This window comes from Apis cerana, linkage group LG2 (genome assembly GCF_029169275.1).
Source record: "Apis cerana isolate GH-2021 linkage group LG2, AcerK_1.0, whole genome shotgun sequence".
Taxonomy (NCBI): Eukaryota; Metazoa; Arthropoda; class Insecta; order Hymenoptera; family Apidae; genus Apis; species Apis cerana.
The window spans coordinates 376,801-397,748 of NC_083853.1; the positions used below are offsets into that span (position 1 = coordinate 376,801).

At 21.8% G+C, this 20,948-nt stretch overlaps 3 protein-coding genes across 7 annotated transcripts in view; 2 read left to right on the forward strand and 1 right to left on the reverse strand.

The window, feature by feature from the left end:
• Positions 1-6,819, forward strand: part of LOC133665734 (cytochrome P450 6k1-like) — a 31,184-nt gene extending 24,365 nt beyond the window's left edge. The window contains exons 1-8 of one of the 4 annotated variants that reach the window (XM_062072003.1): positions 371-479; positions 577-685; positions 2,005-2,201; positions 3,264-3,633; positions 4,254-4,597; positions 4,708-4,932; positions 5,761-6,012; positions 6,431-6,819. In XM_062072003.1, the coding sequence (XP_061927987.1) occupies positions 2,018-2,201; positions 3,264-3,633; positions 4,254-4,597; positions 4,708-4,932; positions 5,761-6,012; positions 6,431-6,594 (1,539 nt within the window). In that variant the 5' untranslated portion in view covers positions 371-479; positions 577-685; positions 2,005-2,017 and the 3' untranslated portion in view covers positions 6,595-6,819. Of the gene's footprint in view, positions 1-370; positions 480-576; positions 686-2,004; positions 2,202-3,263; positions 3,634-4,253; positions 4,598-4,707; positions 4,933-5,760; positions 6,013-6,430 lie in introns of those variants that run through there. The other 3 variants (XM_062072004.1, XM_062072006.1, XM_062072007.1) reach the window with 3 other exon arrangements.
• A 427-nt stretch (positions 6,820-7,246) lies between these two features.
• Positions 7,247-14,882, reverse strand: LOC107999594 (uncharacterized). Of its 2 annotated transcripts, none has more exons than XM_017059525.3 (2): positions 14,754-14,882; positions 7,247-8,491 (listed from the first exon to the last, which is right to left on the reverse strand). In XM_017059525.3, the coding sequence occupies exon 2, from the start codon at positions 8,450-8,452 to the stop codon at positions 7,358-7,360; it is 1,095 nt and encodes a 364-aa protein (XP_016915014.2). In that variant the 5' UTR covers positions 8,453-8,491; positions 14,754-14,882; the 3' UTR covers positions 7,247-7,357. The 2 variants fall into 2 exon arrangements, with proteins under 2 accessions (XP_016915014.2, XP_061927992.1); XM_062072008.1 differs by lacking the exon at positions 14,754-14,882 and adding an exon at positions 12,529-12,545.
• Positions 14,883-15,429: 547 nt separating this feature from the next.
• On the forward strand, positions 15,430-20,472 carry LOC107999584 (restin homolog). Its single transcript, XM_017059510.3, has 6 exons — positions 15,430-15,748; positions 15,813-15,871; positions 16,271-16,444; positions 17,800-18,003; positions 18,733-19,022; positions 20,062-20,472. The coding sequence occupies exons 1-6, from the start codon at positions 15,721-15,723 to the stop codon at positions 20,075-20,077; spliced, it is 771 nt and encodes a 256-aa protein (XP_016914999.1). The 5' UTR covers positions 15,430-15,720; the 3' UTR covers positions 20,078-20,472.
• Positions 20,473-20,948: the final 476 nt, after the last annotated feature.

Here is a 20,948-nt window from a genome sequence, read left to right on the forward strand (position 1 = left end):
TACAAATTAAATAGAAAAAAAGTAATTTTATTAAATTTTATTAATTAAATTTATGTAAAATAATAATTTTATTAAAAAATTCATATTTAAAAATTTTTTTTAAGAAATAAATGAAATTTTCTTTTAAAAATATTATTCGTTTTATTGAGGTTAAAATGTTAAAAATAATATCCAGTTATTAATTGAATTTTATCATAAATCATGCAATATAATTACATCAGTAATGTTATCTAATATTTACAATGTATCTATATGTACATCTCTATATAATTATTATGTAGTATTCATGCTATGATAATTATAGTAAAAAATACAAAATTATCTTATGCAATAAATATCATACAAAAATAAAGATTTACTTCAGTTTAAAATTCTTCTAGCTGAAGTGAAGAAGACTTCAAACGAGACGAACGATTTAAAAATTATTATTAAATTTGAAAATTATTTAAATTCTTAATTTTTGAAAATAATTTAATAAAGTTGTTTATATTTATTAATTATTATTTTTGTATTTATATATAAATATATATATATATATATATATATATTTAATACATTGATAATTGTGTTTTATAGTCAATATTAATACTGATATATTAATAAGTTAATAGTAATATATTTTAATTATTATATTATGTATATTTTATAATTTGATATAAAAAATTTTTAATTATTTTTAAATAAGGTATTTCGAAGATATTTAAAATGATTAAAAATATTATTCTATTGTTTTATTATTACGTAATATTCTATCTATATTTTAATTTATTTCGATATATTTAATATTTAGAATGTTCCGTAATGTAACTGGTATCGAACAGGAAATGATTCTATAAAAAAAAAAAAATAAATTAAAAATATCGAAAAAAATTTTGTCATTTTAGGTTTCGTTTTCGATTAAAATAAATTTTAAATATTTTATAAATAATTTAATAAACAGGAAAATTAAATTTGAGTGAACTACCAATAGATGATTATTCTATATATGAAAATAATCAGAAGTATAGAATAAAATTTTATATTTTATAATTTTATATTTATTTTTTTTCAAAAAATTGAAATTGAACGTATACATATCAAAGTCATATAATTAACGAATTTTTAGATTAAATTTTCCTGAAAATTAATTTTTAAATAGGACAAATTTATTCTATTATTTTCACATATTGAAAAATATATGAAAATATGTAGAATAAACATATATCGATAGTTCATTTTTTAACTATCGAATTTTAAGAATAACTAAATTTTAGTTGTAATTTTTTAAATTTATTTTATTTAAAAAGTTCAAATGAGACAATTTTATTCTATATTTTCGATTTATTTTCAAAAGAATAATACTAGCAGTTATAAGATATCCTTTACATGTTTTTACATTATATCATGTAATATGAAAAAAAAATATGAAAAAAAAGATCATTATTTGAATTTTTAAATTTAATTTATTTAATTAAAATCAAAAAAAAAATATTTAACATAAAAATAATATCTATTCTCATATTTTTTAAACAATTGAAATCTTTTGCTATTTTTCAGAGCTTTTAATACTTAATGTATTTTTATTTGATTGCCAATATCGAAATTATGATATATCTATATCCTATCAAAATAGTAATGTTATTGATATATCAATAAATATTTTATAAATTAAATTGAAAAAATTTTTTAGAAATATATATATTATAATATTATTACTTCTAATAAATTAATGAATTTTAGTTTTGATAAAAATTTGAAAATTCTTGTTTGTTTAAATAATTAAAATGATAATCTTCAAAATATGAAGTTAAACTATTATTTTTTAGATACATATAGAAAATTTAAGATTATTTATAGCTATATGTATACAAACATAAAATATTAAAAAAATATATTTTTGTGTTAAAATATTAAAATAATTTTTAAAATATTAAATATATTTTAATTGTCACTATACTAACCAAAAATGAACTAATACTAATATTAATATAAAGAATTTAAATTTAAAATCTCTTTTTATGATAGATAATTAAACATCATGTTATTAACTACGTGGTTCATATCGGATATTATTATTGCTGTAACTCTTATCATTGTTGGATTGTATTTTTATTATAAATTATATCTTTTTAAATTTTGGCACAAAAGAGGAATATTTTATGTTAAACCTAGTTTTCCAACTGGAAATATAATGCCAATAATAACTGGTAAAATGTCATTAGGTAAGCATATATTATTTAATAATTAAATTTAAAAATTTATTTTATTTTATTTTATTTAAAAATTATATATATAAATTATATACATATCATTTTACTTTTAAATAATAATTTGAAGAAAATTCTTATATAAATTTTTCTTAAATGTATATATAAGAAATCTCATGTTTTTTTTAAATTATTAATATTTAAAAAGTCAATACTTATATATTTAAAAACTATTAATAATTTTTAAAATTATTAATAACTATTAATTATTATGTATTGCAATTTATTACTGAATTTTTTATTAAATTATATTGATATCAATATTTGAAATTATTTGAAAAAATTTATGGAAACATTATATTATATTATAATTGATCGATTTTCTAAACTTAGATAAAATAGTATTAGAATTAAAACGATAAGTAATAATTGTTATTATATTTAACTATTTATTAAATATTTATTAAATAATATTTTATTTTATATATTATTTTATATATATAATTTCTCTAATTGATTAACGAATCTTTATATGTATGTATTATATATATATCTATTAATATTCTAATAATAATTAATATATCGTATTTCCATTTTTAAAATAAGATTAGACAATTGAAGAAAAAAATAATTTATATGATTAAATATAATTAATAATTTAATAATTTTACAATAATATTTCTATATATTAGTATTTAATATTATTTGCATTAAAATCTCACGTTTCAAAAATCAATTTAAAAATTGAACTTATTATTAGATTTTTCTAAAAATTAAAATTCTAGATATATACTTAAAATATTTAAAATTATTTTATAATATTATTAAATATTTTTCAATATTAAAAACAACTAAAATAATAATTAAATTACTTTTACATAAAAAAATTCTATATATAATAATAAAAGTAAAGTTATTCAAATATTTAATTGTAAGAAACACAAGTCCTTTCGGAGTTCTAAGGATTAAAGAAAGTGAATTATCATAATCTATAATTAATATAAAATAATATAATCTAATTCACATAATCTATAATTAATTATATACATATTATTTACTTTTTATTTTACTTTATAGCGGAGTTCTTTAGAGATATTTACGAACACAATAAACATCATCCTCTCGTTGGCATATATATGCTCTATAAACCTTTTTTAATTGTAAATGATCCCGATTTAATTCGAAATATATTGACAAAAGAGTTTACAAATTTTCATGATCGTGGAATATTTTATAATGAAGAAATAGATCCATTATCTGGACATCTATTTCAATTACCGGGGAAAAAATGGAGAAATTTAAGGGTGAAGTTGACACCAACTTTTACTTCAGGAAAAATTAAACAAATTTTTCCGATTTTAAAAGAAGCTGGAAATGTCCTCGAAAAATATTTAGAAGAAGAAGCGCTGAAAGGATCAACAATCGATGTGAAAGATATATTTGCAAGGTAAGTAACAGAGGTAATAAGATATAAATGAGCTGAGTAAGAGGATAAGTAAGAAGACAGAATTTTTTTTCATTTTCTTTATATATAATAAAATATTGATATAATCCTTATGATACAATTGAGATATTTTTGCAATATAATATGATAAATAGAATATTATCTATTCTATATAATTCGAAATGAATATCTTTTTTTGAAGATGAATGACTCGTGATTTCTCAAAATTACTGATCTTTTCGTAACATGAGAATTTTTGTTTTATTTAAGATAAATAACCTATTTAACCAACATTTAATAACATTTAACACGATTAAAATTCATTAATAATTTAAAGATATTTTTTTCTTTTAAATTTGTAAAGAATTAAATATATTATTTTTAATATTTTATCAAATATATTTCTATATATTTATTATTTTTTATTAAAAAAATTGTTAAAAGATAAAATAAATATTAATTAAAATATAAAACGAAATCTTTATTACATTTAAACATTAAGAAATTATAATAATAAATCTATTTCTAATTTTTCATATATATATTATATGATATATAAATTTATTTTACATACCATCTCTTTTTCATTTTTAGATTTGCTTACATTCTATAATTTTTTCCAGATATTCGACTGACATTATCATGTCAGTGGCATTTGGAATATCATGTGACAGTTTTAAAGAACCAAATAATGAATTTCGATATTGGGGAAAGAAAATATTCGATCCAAAACCTTTTTGGAACGCTCTTATTTTATTTGCTCCACAAGTCCTTAATTTCTTTTCTATATCATATACCGAAAAAAGCGTTACAAACTTTTTCACGAATATGTTTAAACAAACTGTGAAATACAGAGAATCGAATAACATCGAAAGAAAAGATTTTTTGAATTTGTTGATTCAATTAATGAAAAATGGATATGTAAATGCGGATGATGAATCATTATCAAACAACGTAAATGCTGCAAGTAATTATTCTTTTTCATTAATCAATATTTTTAAAAAAAATGTATATTTTGACGTTAAGAAAAAATAATATTAATAAATAATTATTTTTTTTTAATTATAATACAAATAGAAAATAAGTTGACAATGATGGAAGCTGCGGCGCAAGCTTATGTGTTTTTCTTAGCTGGATTTGAAACATCGTCAACTACAGTTACGTTTTGTCTCTATGAATTAGCAAAAAATCAAGATATTCAGAATAAACTACGCGAAGAAATTCAAACGATGATTAAGAAAAATGGCGATTTAACATATTGCGCATTAAATGATATGAATTATCTTCATAAAGTAATTTCTGGTTCGTATATATTAATATTAATATTAACAATATTTTATATTTAAATTTGGCCAATATTTCAACATTTTGACCAATAGCACCAATAATATCAATATTTTAAAAAATTGTTAAAATATTTCTGAAATAATTTGTCAACGAAACGAGCAAAAATAATCATATATAAACTTTATTTTTTATAAAAGAAATTGAAAAAGATCTAAAAAATTTGATGCCTTTTTACTTTTTTAAATATAATTCTGTAATAGTGCAGGATAGAGTAAAATTATAATTTTCGAAATGTTTAAAATTTAATAAATCATTTTGTTGTAAAAAAAAAGAAATCTTAAGCAAAATTATACTCAAAATTTAAGAAAATGTTGAAACTTCGAAGATTATCTTATCTTATAGAGATTTTTTGTTGACAAAACATCTTTATAATAAAAATTGTTCTATATATGACATTCTATATATAACATTCTATATATGAAGAAATCTATATATATTTTTGCTATAAAATAAAATATAACAATTTGAATAGAAATAGAAGCATACACGAAATTATATAAAAATAGTTTTTCTCTTTATCCTTCTTAAACAGAAATTTCTTAAAAAGAAACTAAATGTATTATACTTATAATTAAATTTTCACATATCACTTAATTTTCTAATCTTTCTTCTAATTATATTATGAGAATATTTTTTTTATTAAAAATAATATGCCTACTATATTTTATTATATTTATAAATAAATATTATTTATTTCATATTAATAGTATAAATTAATAGTATTGATAGTATAAAAGTTTTATTAATAAATATAAATTATATATAAAATTTAATTTATTTCAGAAACTTTAAGAAAATATCCACCAGTTGTTATTTTAAATCGTATTTGTACAAACGATGTAAAATTGAATACAACAAATTTTTCCATACCGAAAGGAACTTCCGTAGCCATACCTGTTTTTGGCCTTCATCGAGATTCTAATATATTTCCTGATCCAGAAAAATTTGATCCAGAACGATTTTCCGAAGAAAATATAAAAACTAGGCATTCTTATGTATATTTGCCATTTGGTGAAGGACCACGAATATGTATCGGTAAATATATTTTTATTTATATAAAATTATTATATATAATATGTGTGTGAATATTTTATTTTATTTTAATAATTTATACTTCAGCAAATTAAATAATAATTCAGTTTTATACATTTTTGCATATAATAATTCTAATATCTTTTTCGTAATTATTGCTGATTAAAATATAAAATATAAAATACATAAATTTAAATAGATAAATATGTTTATAAACACATGTATTTATTTTTAGAATAGAATATTTTCAATGATAAATGAATAACATGAATATTAATTTTCAATAAAAATAAAAAAGAAAAAAATAAAATCATGAGAAATAATTAGAAAATTGTAATTGATATAATTACTTAAAATTAGAGATTAATTACGAATTAGAAATTAATCAATGTATAAAAACAATATTATTTGGTTTTTTTAGGATTACGATTTGGTTTGATACAAACAAAACTTGCTATAATTAGTGCGCTATTAAAGAATAAATTCAAACTTGGGCCAAATACACCATCTACTTTGGAATTCGAGAAAGGAACCCTCATATTAATAGGAAAAGGAGGTATACATCTAACTATTGAGCCAATATAATTTTAATTATTAAGAATTTTAATAATGTTATTCTTAGAAATGATACTTGTAAGATACTTTTAGATATTTTCTTAAAATACTTATTATATATAATATTATTGTAATATATGTAATATATATGTATATATATGTAATATTATTAACATACATTTAACATACATTTTATTCAAGACAAATAATAATAAATTTAGCAAAATTTTATTAATAAAAAAGAGAAAAAAGGAATGAGTTTTTTTCAAGAAATAATTATTCATTAGACGAAAACAGAAAGTAAATAAATTTATAATCGTACAGGAAAAAAATCATAGTTTATTTTTCATCAATATTAATAATTTATCAAAGATTTAAATTTTATGTTGATACTAATGTTAGTACATAAACAAAAATAAAAAAGAACGAAAATAAGATATTTAATATTTAATATATCCGACAAATACAACTTTATGTCAATTTCCGTTTTAAATATTTTACACTTCTGTATGAAAATAAAATAACAAAAAATTATTTTTAAAAAAAAATAAACATTTAATGCGAGGTAATAATCGTTTAATAATATTTATATTCTTATACTTATCTTGAAGAAGATAAAAGAAAATCACACATTTGATAAAAAAAAAAAGGAAAAAAATTCAGAGAATTTAAACGGAACACGTTTGATACTTCAACAATTTATTTTACAATCTGACATGATATTTCGTTATTCTTGAACGACTGAAACAACAATAACACTAGATTCCACGTAAAATGTCCAATTTGAAGGAATCTAGTACCGATAACCTTTAATACCATAATTATCAGTCGGTAAAGCATTAGCTAAACTAAGAAGTTCCGAACGATGAAGACCGTTCACCTCGTGAAGCAGTCCGGGTGCAGGAAGAGCAATAGCTTCTTGGTAACCAGTGGATACAAGAGCATCCGCTTGATGTAAACCGGCTGACGTGAGAAGAGAACCATGTGGACGAAGAGCAGGTAAATCGAGGGCAGGTTCTGCGACAGCAGGCACGTGTTGAGGAGGAAGTTTCGGAAGTGGTGAAGGTTTCGTTGGCTCGTGAGTTAAAAGCGCAGACGCAGCAGCATTATCAGCCACGTGCGCAGCGGCAGCAGCAGCGTTGTTCTGCGCAGCCGCGGCTGCGTTCGCAGCTTTTTCTGCAGCTGCTTGAGTAGTTTCGTAGTCGAGACGTGCGGCAGAAAGTTGTTCGTCTACCGATTCCGCTCTTGCTTTTGCTTGGCCGAGCATAGTAGTTTGTGCCGCCAATTCGGCTGCTGCTTCAGCGGCAGCTTGTGCTGCACGATCAGCCGTGGCTTGGGCCGCGTTCAAAGCTGCTGTGGCTACTTGCAATTGATGCATGGCTTGTTTAGCGGTAGTTCTTGCTGCGCTCGCGGCACGTTCAGCCTGTTGTAATTGTAAATTCTCACTGTCTACCGCTACATGAGCGTCTTTCGATTGTTGCTCCAATCCCTGCACTACGATCTGTTTTCCAGCAAGTGCTGCAGCCGCAGTTGCTGCGGATTGAGCAGCAGCTTGCGCCAATGTGTTTTTCGCAACGAATGCAGCTTGTCCGGCTGCGGAATGTTGATTGCTCAATTGCGTGTGCGCTTGTTCCGCTGCGCCTTTCGCGATGTTGGCCAAAGGACCACCTACACTGAAACCTGGATGAGAAATCCCGCGACTGTGCGAAACTGGTGCTGGGGCTAAGACGGATGTTTTGGCGAAAGCGGCGGAGTCAACAAGTGCTAGCGCTGGTTCATGCGCGTATTCGTACTCATAACTTTGAGCTTCTTGATCGTGAGCTTGCTTCTTTGTTGGACCACATTGTGCCAGACAAACATACGCCAATAGCAGCAACAGTACCTTCATTTTTAATCTTTTAATTATTTCTTTTTCCGAAGTTTTGATCTGTAATAAGAAAATATGAATGTTAATAAAAATCTATAATATATAATAAATAAAGCATATATAAACAAAATTTTAAAAAAGTCTTTTTTTAGATGAATAGAATAAAATATATATGTCTATTTCATCTATCTTAGAAAGAATTAAAAGTATAAAAAAAATATATTTAGACAAAAGTTGTATAAATGTTTACTATAAAGAGAGATATAATATAGTATAAATATATAAATACTTTTTATTTGCGAAAAAGAAGTCTCATGATTAAGATATTTTTTTTAAATAAAATGCTATGTTTTACTTATGTTTATACATAAGTAAACATATAAAACGAATTCAAAAATTTATATCAAGAAAGTTTAATCTATTTTATTCAGAAATATATTACAAAATTATTGGAAAATTAAGATAATACTTGCCATTCAATTGAATATTATTTGACTATTTGAGAAAATTTTTTATTGGAAATCTCGGATAATAAACATATAGATAATTTATCGATTTTTCAATTTCGAAGTTTCAATTTTATTATTGAAAAAATTCTCGTTCATTTATATATATATATTTAAATATTAAAATTTTATATATTAAGAAAAACCAAAAAAATAAAATATAATCACAATCTCATCAATATTATTGAGAAATAAATTGTTAAATGTTAAAATTTTATTTTTGCAAACAACAGTTTAAATTCATATAATTATTAAAATATAATTAATATAATTATTAATAATATTAATATATTATATTAATAATTAAATATCGTTTTAAAAATATTAAATAAAAAGTGATAACTAAATATTTAAAACTTTGATACATATCGATATTTCATATATTAATTATATACTTTTGTATTGAATCATATGTATCATTTATTATCAATGTTAGTATCCATCCGATCACTAACAGTAGATTTAAAATCTAAAGCCTTCACTTCTCTAGTTTCACTACCTGTGGCTTTGCCTTCAGCATTGTATGTAAAAAACGGGGCACTTATGCCCATAAAACGACAAACTGAATACCATTCTACATTCTGTGGAAAGTTGTAAGAAATAAAAAAATTTCAACTGTTCGAATGATGCATTAAAACACAGAAATTTATTAGTATCTATTAAATTGAAAGTAACTGGAAAACTAGTGCATAGAATAAAATAAGGCCTTAAGGCTATAATTGAGGTCAACTAAATATCAATGTAAAGTAATATATATATATATATATATGATCTCTATATGAATTCTGAATTCGCAATATCTTTTAATAAGTCATAAAAAATTATTCTTTATAGTTTCATTATGAATTATATATTATATATAAATTTTATTTTATAAGTGACTTTTACAATATAAAAACAAATTCCTCTAAATGGATTATTATATATTATTTTAATTTATTGCAATCTAATTCTGTTAGTAAATATTTTTCTATTATATTATCATACATCTCTTTTTTAAATTATTTTTTCATCATGTTCTTGAAAAATAATTATTCTTCAAATTTCTTCTTATTTATAGAATAATGTCTAGAATAAATAAAAACTAATATTTAATTAAAAAGACTTAAGAAAAAGGATCAAATTTTACTAATTTAGAGTATAGAATCTATTTAATAGATTCTGATAACTTTTTATAATTTTATATTTATTTTTAATTAAAAAAGTTCTATTATTCCTTTTATGATAGAAAAATATATGTATAATAAAATATAAAATCATTCATAAAATCTATATAATAATAATATCCAACTTGTACATAAATGCACATAAATTCTGTTCCTTTAATAATGCTACAAACAATTACAAATAATTGAGACTTAAAATGGATGAATAATGAATTGCATAATAATGTTAAAAAATTGTTCAATTATATTATTATACAACTATAGTAAATTTATGAAACGTTTTTAAAAAATTTACGAGTGAAAACTTTTTGCTCAATTTTCATTGTTCTGAGGATTATTATTACAAGATGTTAATAAAATAGAATATTTTTTGTGGAATATTTTTAGAGCATCGATTCAGATCAAAATAAACAGAAAAATTAGTATATAAAAATATCAATTGAAATTTTTTTTATAAAATTAGAATTTGCACTAGATAAAATAAAATGATAAGGATGAACGAAGATGATAAAGTATAGCAGTAGTATTATAAAACGGTCACATTTTATTTTCGTTTCGCTTCGTTCAACGCGAATTTTATTAAATTATTTATAACTTGATAAATAAATAAATCTCAATTAACATTTTTGTATATCAACTTTTGTATTTATTTATCCTCTCGAAGAGGAATTGGTATACCAAAAATATCTCATAAATATTTTATCCATCCTCTATTCATAAATACTTAAACTTGAATGATCATCTTTCGAAAAATAGAGGATGGTAAAGATGATTTTTTTATTTTCAAAATTATTAATTTCATCAAATCTATTTTTATAACTTTTTCTCTGTTAAGTACATTAAGAATAGTTATTTTAATAAAAATTTGTTTTTTATATTTCTTGCACTTTCCTTTTTCTCTATAAAACTTTTTTGATTATTTATATAAATACTTAATTATTTTATAACAATTATAAAAATTTAATATAAAGTACAAAATTGAAACTATTATATATTGAATTGAAATTATTTTTTAACAAAGTACCAAAATTTAACATTATATTCAATATAATAGAATTTATCAACAAATATCTTATTTCTATTGTTTTCTACTATATACAATGTGTAATGAAAATTGATGATACAAGCTGTAAAAGGTGATTCTTTGTCTATAAAAGTAAATCGAAAATATAGAATGACAATTATTATTAAAGATTTGTTAAAAAAATCGATTATGAAAATTCATCAAGTATGCATGCACTTGTAAAATAATTAAATTTAATCAGTTAAATTTTTTCATCACTTAGTTATTTTCGCGTTTAATTTTATAATTGTGTTAATTTTTACAACTTTATCATTATCATATTATTTATGATATTTTTTCATTTTTCTTTCTTTTTACATTTATTATTTGATTATATGATATCCATCTTCCATTATTAAAAAAATAAGAAAATATAATTTACATTTTATCTCTTTTGCTTATTTGATTTAATTTTAATTCTTTTATTATATATATTAAGGAAATATATAGTATTGAACAATACAATATGATAGAAAATGAATGTAATAAAAATCCATTATAATTCTATCAATGATTAGAATTAATAATTAGAAACGAGATATGAATATTTAAAAAAGAAAAAAAAAAGAAACTGTGAAATTACGTCACGTCAATTTGTATGCTAATTTGAGAAATTTGAACTAGTTCATTTGTTTTAATATTAAAACTGTTACATTTCCGTATATATGTATATAAGTATGTAAGTATCTTTTTTTTGGACACTCCCTGCCTTTCACATTTTACTGTGTATTAGTCATGGAAGATTGGTAAGGTTATACAATAAAATCCGCCTTTACCGCACTGTTAGTGTGTATTATAGTGTTCCCTTACTAGATCGTTTTCCAAGAATATTGCAAATTGACTTTCAATGTCGTATGAAAATTTTATAAATATCTTTATTAACAAATATTTCATAGTTGAAATATTAAAATAATATATATATAAGATATTCCGATTATAAAATTGAAATAATATTTGTTGAAATAAAATATTGTTCCATCATAATGAAATTAAAGATAATTGAAACCAGATTTTTAATATGGTATTTCAAAAATTTCGAAACGAAACTCTTTACTTATTTTTTTTCTTTTTTTCAAAGACTTGTCAAAAATAAAAGTTTTAATAAATCTTGATGGAATTTTTTAAATTCAAATATGAAATTTGAGAAATTTTTTGAAATTTCGATATTTGAGATTCATCTCTGAATAAAATACATCGATTGTATCGAAGCAAAATTTTGTTCGATTCAAAAATATGTATATTATAGAGAGAGAGAGAGAGAAAAAAAGAACTGATTTTTCGGAGAATTAATTTAAGAACACAAATGCATTAATCATGATCTTTTACGAAATTCAGAATTGATATGGATCATTCATGACGTACGTTCTAGTTTTCCGGTTGCAATTCTGTTGCAATTCATTGCGGTTCAAAATCAAATGTCCAGTTCCGTTGCGCTCTAAAAAGCAATGCATACACATGTAATCGTATAATTAAATCAATGGGAGACAATCTTTATTTGTATATAATCTTAAGCACGTATGCAATCGTGCATATGCATTAATTCAACAAGAAAAAAAAAGATATAAATAAAGTAAATAGAAAATGTATACATAAAAGACATATACAAGAAAATGTAAATTAAAAAAATACATATCAGATATTAAAAGATAAAAAAAAATATAAATTTTTAATTCTTTAAACTATATCAAGTGAGAATTGTTTTCAAATAAATTTGAAATAATTTAATATAAAAAAATTGAAATAATTTATTATCAATGCTTAGATTATGAAATTAAATCATGAATTTTTAATTAAAGTAGATTAGATATAATGAATAGATGTACATATATATATTATGAGATCAATCTTTTTTTTTTATTTTTTTCATTTTTTATTATTTTATTTTTTATAATAAAAAAGAAATTATTAAATATCAACTATTAATAAAAAGACAAAAAGAGAGTATATAAAATCAAGTTGTAATTGAATATTAGATTATAGATTTATATATCTCTGAAAGCATAATGGAATTCTTTCACTTCACATTTGAAGCATGACCGTGAAGAATAATTCTTCAAGAATGAAGCAAAATTATGAAATTGTGTCAAAGAATTATTATCACTATGTTTAAATATAAATGTTTAAAATATAAATCATATCAATTAATCGATGTCAATCGATCTTTAAATTAAATTTTGTGCAATGCAACTCGTTTATAAGTAAGATAATTAACTTCTCACATTATTATTTTGGACAAATAAGTTTTTAAAAATTTTATTTATGTTTATACATAAATAATTTAAAGATGTTTGAATAAATTACTATTATAAAAGAAATATCTTGTAATATTTATTTATATTTATTGTATAAATATTTATTTGTGACAAAAACAAAAAATTAAAGAATTATATTGTTTTGAAAATTGGAAGAATCATTTTAAAATTGTTTTTATAAATAATAATATTTATAAATAATTAAATACAAAAAATGAATGTGAAAACAGTTTATATTCAAAATTTCGACAATTAATTGTTGTTATAGAAAACTTTATTTTTTATTAAGTTCCCCGAATAATTTTAATATAATATTTCAAAGCTTTCAATTTGATATTTTAATGTGTTTTTATAATAAATGAAAATTAAATTCGTTTTACAATTTATAATTTTTATGTTCTTATTACAGCAAATGAATAAACGCAGCAAATGAGCATAATATAGTGACTACGTAAAATTCTACGATTTGAATAAGTGAAAGTACACGTATTTTTTAATCTAAAGTTTCAACTGATTTTTTTATTTTATTTTTACCTATATTGATGCAAATGAATTCTTTTTTAATTTTTCACTTTTTATAGATTGCAGTTTTATATACATATATTATTTTTATGTATTATATATATATATTTATTATTAAATTATAACTGTATTAATGTAAAAAAAAATGATTATATACAGGTACTAACAATAACTCTTAAAAATTGTTAAAGTTAATTTAGAAGTATAGTTATAAAATAGAAAATTTATATTTTTTTACATGAAGGATATACAAAAGATTTACTAAAGATTTATTTAATAAAAACTATCAAATATTTTATAGTTTTATATAAATTATAAATTCAATAATTAACATAAAATTATATGAAATTTTTAATTCTTTTTTAAAAACTAATTTATTTTCTATATCGTTCAATATTATTAATTTATTTTACATATTCGATTAAAATATTTTCTAAATGTAAAATTCTACATATTATTTCTTTATTTTATTGATTAAATTAAAATATTTATGTTTTGAACGTCAAATATATTAAGATAATTATTTTAAAACGTAGACTAATTAAATTAATTAATGAAATTAGATTAGAAAAAGAATAAATATTCTATTTGCAAAAAATATAATTTTTATCGATTATGATCTTATATCGTATATATTATAATTAATTAACTTTTTAAAAGTTTTTTATTATATTGAAAAACAAAATTATTACAAACTTCTTGAAAGCTATATCATATAAAATATAAGTAATGTAATATTGTATTGTTACCTAATTTCAAAAATGGAAAATATAAATAAATAATATATCGTCAACAATAATTTTCAATACTCACAAAGCTCAATACTGGTCAAATGTACAAAGAATGAGTGCTGTTTCTGGACGAGAAAACAACTAAGAACTGATACCAGTTACCTGGTTATCGTACCTCTTATAGGTCTGTACTCAGAGCTAATGGTAATACGATGGTTACGGAAGGGGTTCAGGATATCGAGAATAATGATGTATAATGCCATTTCTTGAAATAAACGAAAAAATTCAAGTTTATAATAATTTATAATCTATAATTATAAATACATATTTTCAAGTTAATTTAATATAGAATAAATAAATATATTTATATATATATATATTTTTAATTATCATAGGATTTTAAATATTAATCCATAATTTTATATATATATATTTATATATATATATATATATCATCGTTAATTGTATCAATAACAAATAAAGTTTTACAAATTATAAATTATCTGGTCATTAATCCATTTAAAATTATAAAAGAACAATTGAAAACTTATAACTCGTTGAATCATTTATATGATTAATTAATATAAATTATTTTATAAGAGAACTTGTATATGTATAATATCGTTCTGCAATTCTTCTGCAATAAAAATTCAAAATTTTCAAAACGTATAATCTGGAAATTTTAAAAACATATCTATAAATGGAATTATATAAGAAATTAAATTTTATTTATACATTTAACTTTAATTTTAATATGCGATTTGGTTCCAAAATAATATCAAAAAAAAATAAAAATAAAAATTCTCTTGTCTCAATATATTTATGTGCATATAAATATAAAAAGTTAAATAAATAAATAGACATCGTTCGCTGCATTGCATATCCACCCTTCTTCGACATGTAAAATTCGATACAACCGCGTTTCATTCGTTTCTCTCGTCAACGTGCTTTCACATACGTCATACTAATTAGAAATAATTTAATATTCCGATATATGATGATTTATATGAACTACAATCCGGCATTCACCTAAATTCGTTTCTTTCAGAATGTACATCTTTTACATTCTTTATATCGGTGAGTACTTTTGACCAAACTTAACGCTAATTCTTCATTTTCTAACCAAATAAATATATTTTAGTACTGCTGACTTTCGAATATTTAGATTGTGGAAGGGTTCATAAGATTCCAGTTACCTTAGTAAGTCTAATCTTATTCCTTATTACGTGTTTACGCAATTATTAATTCTTTCGTGTTCTTGCATTCTAATAAAGAATCATTTAGTAACCTTCAATGAGAAAACTTGAATTCGTGTCATACACTTATGAATTCAGTTTATTTATTACAAGGTAACGTACAAATAACTATGCAAATTTATCATTTTCCTAGAGAAATATTCGTATAACGATATTTTTGGATCAATGTACCCCGTTTCGAGTAAAGCTAAAATACGAAATACAACACAGATATTTAAATGTAATAATGGAAATCTTCCTTTTTCGATAGTTAGAAACAAGAAATTAATATAAATTTATGTAATCAAATGGTACAACTTTTGTAACATATTTGTAATGATCATTAAAATCTTTCTACTACTAGAATCAAAGAGAAATACGTTACGCCGAAGGAGGAACTTGTAACAGCAATCCAGGTAATCCAAATAATTCAAAGAAAACTACGGAAAAAAGTAGTAACATCGCGCAGAAAGCTGCACAGGAAGCTAAAGCTGCTTCAGATGCACAGAATATTGCTGGTCAGCAAGCCGCACGTCAAGTACTTATTTTTTTTAATATATGCGTTTATTTTGATTATAAAAACATAATTAAATAATTTGTGCTTTTTGTTTTCGAGACACAAGTCATCATCCCTCCAATCCAAATATTCAAAAATGATCTTGAATCGGGAAACTAATATTGTTTATTCGTTTTTCGTATTTTTTAAAAGAATTTTATTTAAATTACGAATAACGAAAGAATTATATTACGTTAAATTTTAATCAAATTCCGTCTAACGAACTCCATTACGTCAGATTTGTTTCTCACGTGCAGAACTGATGCGTATATTTTATGAGCATTCGCATCATTCATTATTGCGAAAACATACACGAGACAATTTGCGTTCTTTGCAAAATTGCTAAACTTTAATTCCCACATAGTATGTGAAAATAATTGTTTTGTAGCGTGTAACATTTCACTGAGCAAATATCAGGTCGTTGACTGAGTTTTGCGGATCTTTTACCTTAAAATATTCATTAAAATAATGCCTGTGCAATTATTCTCCTTCTAATTGAGATAATACTCATTAATTTGAATGATTCATTCCAGCAGAGAATTAGATTCCTTTTATAAGAATTTTTTGTTACAAGAAAAAGTAATAGTCACTTTCTCATTTCGTTGTATCAATCTTTCATATTGTAATTTTTAAATTAAATTATCGATTCTTAAGAAAATTGTACAGTTATTTTTACTTTTATACATTATATAGAAAATTCTATAGTGAAAATTTTCATCGTTTTCAATGCAAATAATATATCGAAATATAACAAATAGAAATGATTTACGATTTGAACAAATAATGAAGAAAATATTGAAAATTTATCGTATAATTATACATATTAAATATTTTATATTTGTTATAATAAACTTTTTAATATTTCTTTTCAATTTTAGCCTATCAAAAATATATTTCTATATAAGAGAGAAAGATTATTTTGTTACTATAAAGGAAAGTTGTCTTTAAAAAGATTGAAAAATATTAAGAATAATTGAAAGTGTAATATATGAATAATAAGATTTGTTTTTTAATTTATTTCATCGTCGCAATTTTAGCAACATACTACAAAATGACACTTTCGATTATCTTGACACATATAATGTTCTCTGCCAATGTATTTTACAATCAATGAATTTATTGATATATTTTGTTAAAAAAAAGTGGCTTTTAAAAAACAAAAAAAATATAAACTCACTATAGTCTATCATCATTGTGTAATAACACACAAAATTTGGTTAAAAATCTAAAATTATACACTCTGAAAATTAAAATAAAAATGTAATTTTTTAATTTGTTATTTAATAATAATTAAACGTATTTGCTAAAAATATAAAAAAATTTTCTTAAATATATAGGTGAAAACACAACTTGCTGAGAAAGCAGTACAGGCTGCAAAAGCTGCAGAAGAGGTGCTTTCAGGGAAGAAAGTAATAGTAGATCAATTACAAGAAGAAGTGAGGGAAGCACAATCAGTTGTTCAAGAAGAGTCCGCATCCATGGAACAGGAACAAGCTAATGTTAATGCTGCTGTACAAGCAGCACGTCAGTCACAAGATCAGGTAATCTTTAAACTTTAAAAAATGAAAATTTCTATTGGAATATAAATAATTTTGCTTATGAAATTTTTTATTAATATTATAATAATTTAAAAAAAAATTAAAATTAAAAAAATACTTACGAATAAAAGAATTGTATATTAATTTTATTTACATTTAATTTTCTCATAAATAAAATATTCTTTATTTTTCTTTATCACAATCATTAAAAATATATAATACAAATTTTTTTTGATTGTTGTGAATAGAAACAATAATTTATTTATTGCCTCTAATTTATTTCACAACAATTAAAATCTTCTTTTAATATTCTTCTAAAATGAGAAATATTTTAAACAGAACGTAAATATATTTATAAATATAATATATGAAAATTCAATACGAATATAATATATATATAAACCCATAAAATAATATTTTTCTTATTATTTTAATTTATTTCAATTTAATTTATTTACAAAATATTTTCTACTCGATATTTTTAAATATAAAATATATTTCATGATTTTCATAAATCGCGTGACGTACAAAGAATTAAGCAATGCGTATAATCTGCATATATATTTACGTTCAACCATTCACCGAAGTTATTCAGTTTCCTATACGATTCATTTTATTGTTGGAAGATATGATTCTGCCATCGATACTTACCATACTTTCAACATTTTTAAAAATGGGATCACAGCTTGATCGAAGAAATCGATTCTCTTTTTTTTCTTGGTGCTGACGCAGTTGAAAACGTTAACACGCGCGATGCAAACAGCTAAGGCGAATGCGGCGAACGCACAGGCTGCTGCGAACGGGGCGCAAAAAAGTTTACGAGAGAAAGAAGAATTGGTAGATGCGGCGAAAAGGCGGGTTGAAGAATTGTCAAGTCAGCTGAAGAATGCTAGACAAGAGCTTGCTAACACGAATCGTGCGGCTGCTAGGGCAAGTGCTGCTGCTAGCGAAGCGAAAGCCAACGCTAGCAGGAACAAAAGACGACTGGAGAACATTCGAAAGATGAGGACCATGAAAAAAAGGTAGATAACAATTTTCTGGCTTTCAAAGATCAATATTTTGTGCAAATTATATCCTTAAATATAAAATCATTTCATTATTCGAATATCTGCCACTATTCGTGATACAAAAAGAAATAAAAATTGAATGGTTTGAATATAAAGAAGTCATATGGAAGGACTAATTTTTGAAATGGAACTATTCGATTTTTATTACACTAATAGATATAGCTATAGTTATTTTCTATGGAAAATTACCAGGCCATTTATATTGAAAAATCTTTAATTTAGGAGATATTTTTATTTAAAGTTTGTAAAATTTATCGTATGAAAAATACGCAAAATTTTTTTAAAATTTTATCAATTTTTTATCATAAAATCAAATTTTTATCATAAATACTTTCAATCACTTAAATATTTTTTTACAGAAAATAAGAAGATACATTCATTAATGCAATAAAATGATTCTATTTAAAAAATTTAAGTTGTTTTTCATATAATCTCTATACATTTATCTACAAAAAGTAAAAACTAATCATTCAAATTGTGAAATCATTCAACTTTTATTTTTTTTGTATCATTAGCATAGCATAGCAATAAATTTAAGTATTTATTAAATTTGTATTAATACTATGATGATTTTATATATTCAAATAATAAAAAATATATAAAATAATATATTTATAGTTGATCTCAAAAATACTCATAGAATATAGAAAATTATATATAGAAAATTATAACAAAAAAGCAACTTGATATTAACTTTTTATATACTTAATAAATATTATAATACTAATTTATTTTTTATTTATTATAATTTAATTATTTAAGAGAAAAACAGAATATATGATGAAAAATCATATGATTCTTATGATTCTTTTTTTGATTATGAATATAAATTAAAATATATGCATGTAAAATACATTCTACGATTGTATATTATTATTTTCTAATGCAATATATATTTCTATAGAAGATATTGATATAGTAAAATTATTAAAATTATTAAAAATTTTATTATTTTTATTATATATTATAATAATTATATTTTTTTCATTTTCAGATGCATACATGCTTAAAAAGGAACTAATGAAGTAACGACACTGAAAAACTTATAATAATATTACATCGATTAATTAGATATAAATTTATGCTAAAATATAATATTAGAAGTAAATAGCAAACCTATATTTTTATATTTTCCAATTTTTACAACATAAAATAACATATCAATAGAATAGAAGAAATAATCAACTCTGCAACGATTTATTTTTATAAAAACAATTTATAAACGAACGAAAATAACGAAATTATAATAATGAAATATTTTTCCTGAAAATATTTTTTCCTCAAAATTGATCTTGATCCATATGATTTTCAATATTATTATCTTTCATAAACTCTTTTTTTTTTATCATGACATTACATCTATGGCTATTTACATTAAAAAATCAATAAAAATTCTTTTATTTTAGATAATCTTTTATTTAACATACATTTCCTGTATTAATATAACATTCATAATTTCCTGCTCCTTAATATAAATTAAATTTATTAACTGTAAAATAATTTTGATTTGAAAATTGATTATCAAAATTTCAAATTATGTGTAAAGCATCAGTAATCAAAATTAAATATGAAGAATTCAAAAATAAAAGAAATTATAATTCTATATTATGAAGTTTTTATTATCGAATATCTTGAAATACAATATTATAAATTTTATGTATAATACTATATCATTAGCTCAAGCTTTTCCCAAACTCCTTTTGGATATCTCACGGCAGTCTATTACGTCAATGATCTTTTATCGTATATCGTTTTTAGTCACGATTCCTGACATTTACATTGAAATCGTGATTTACTTACACAAACTTATGTACTGTCACGCATCAGCGAACTAGATCCTTTCTAGTGCAATGACGTATTTGTACAATGCTCGTATTGAAT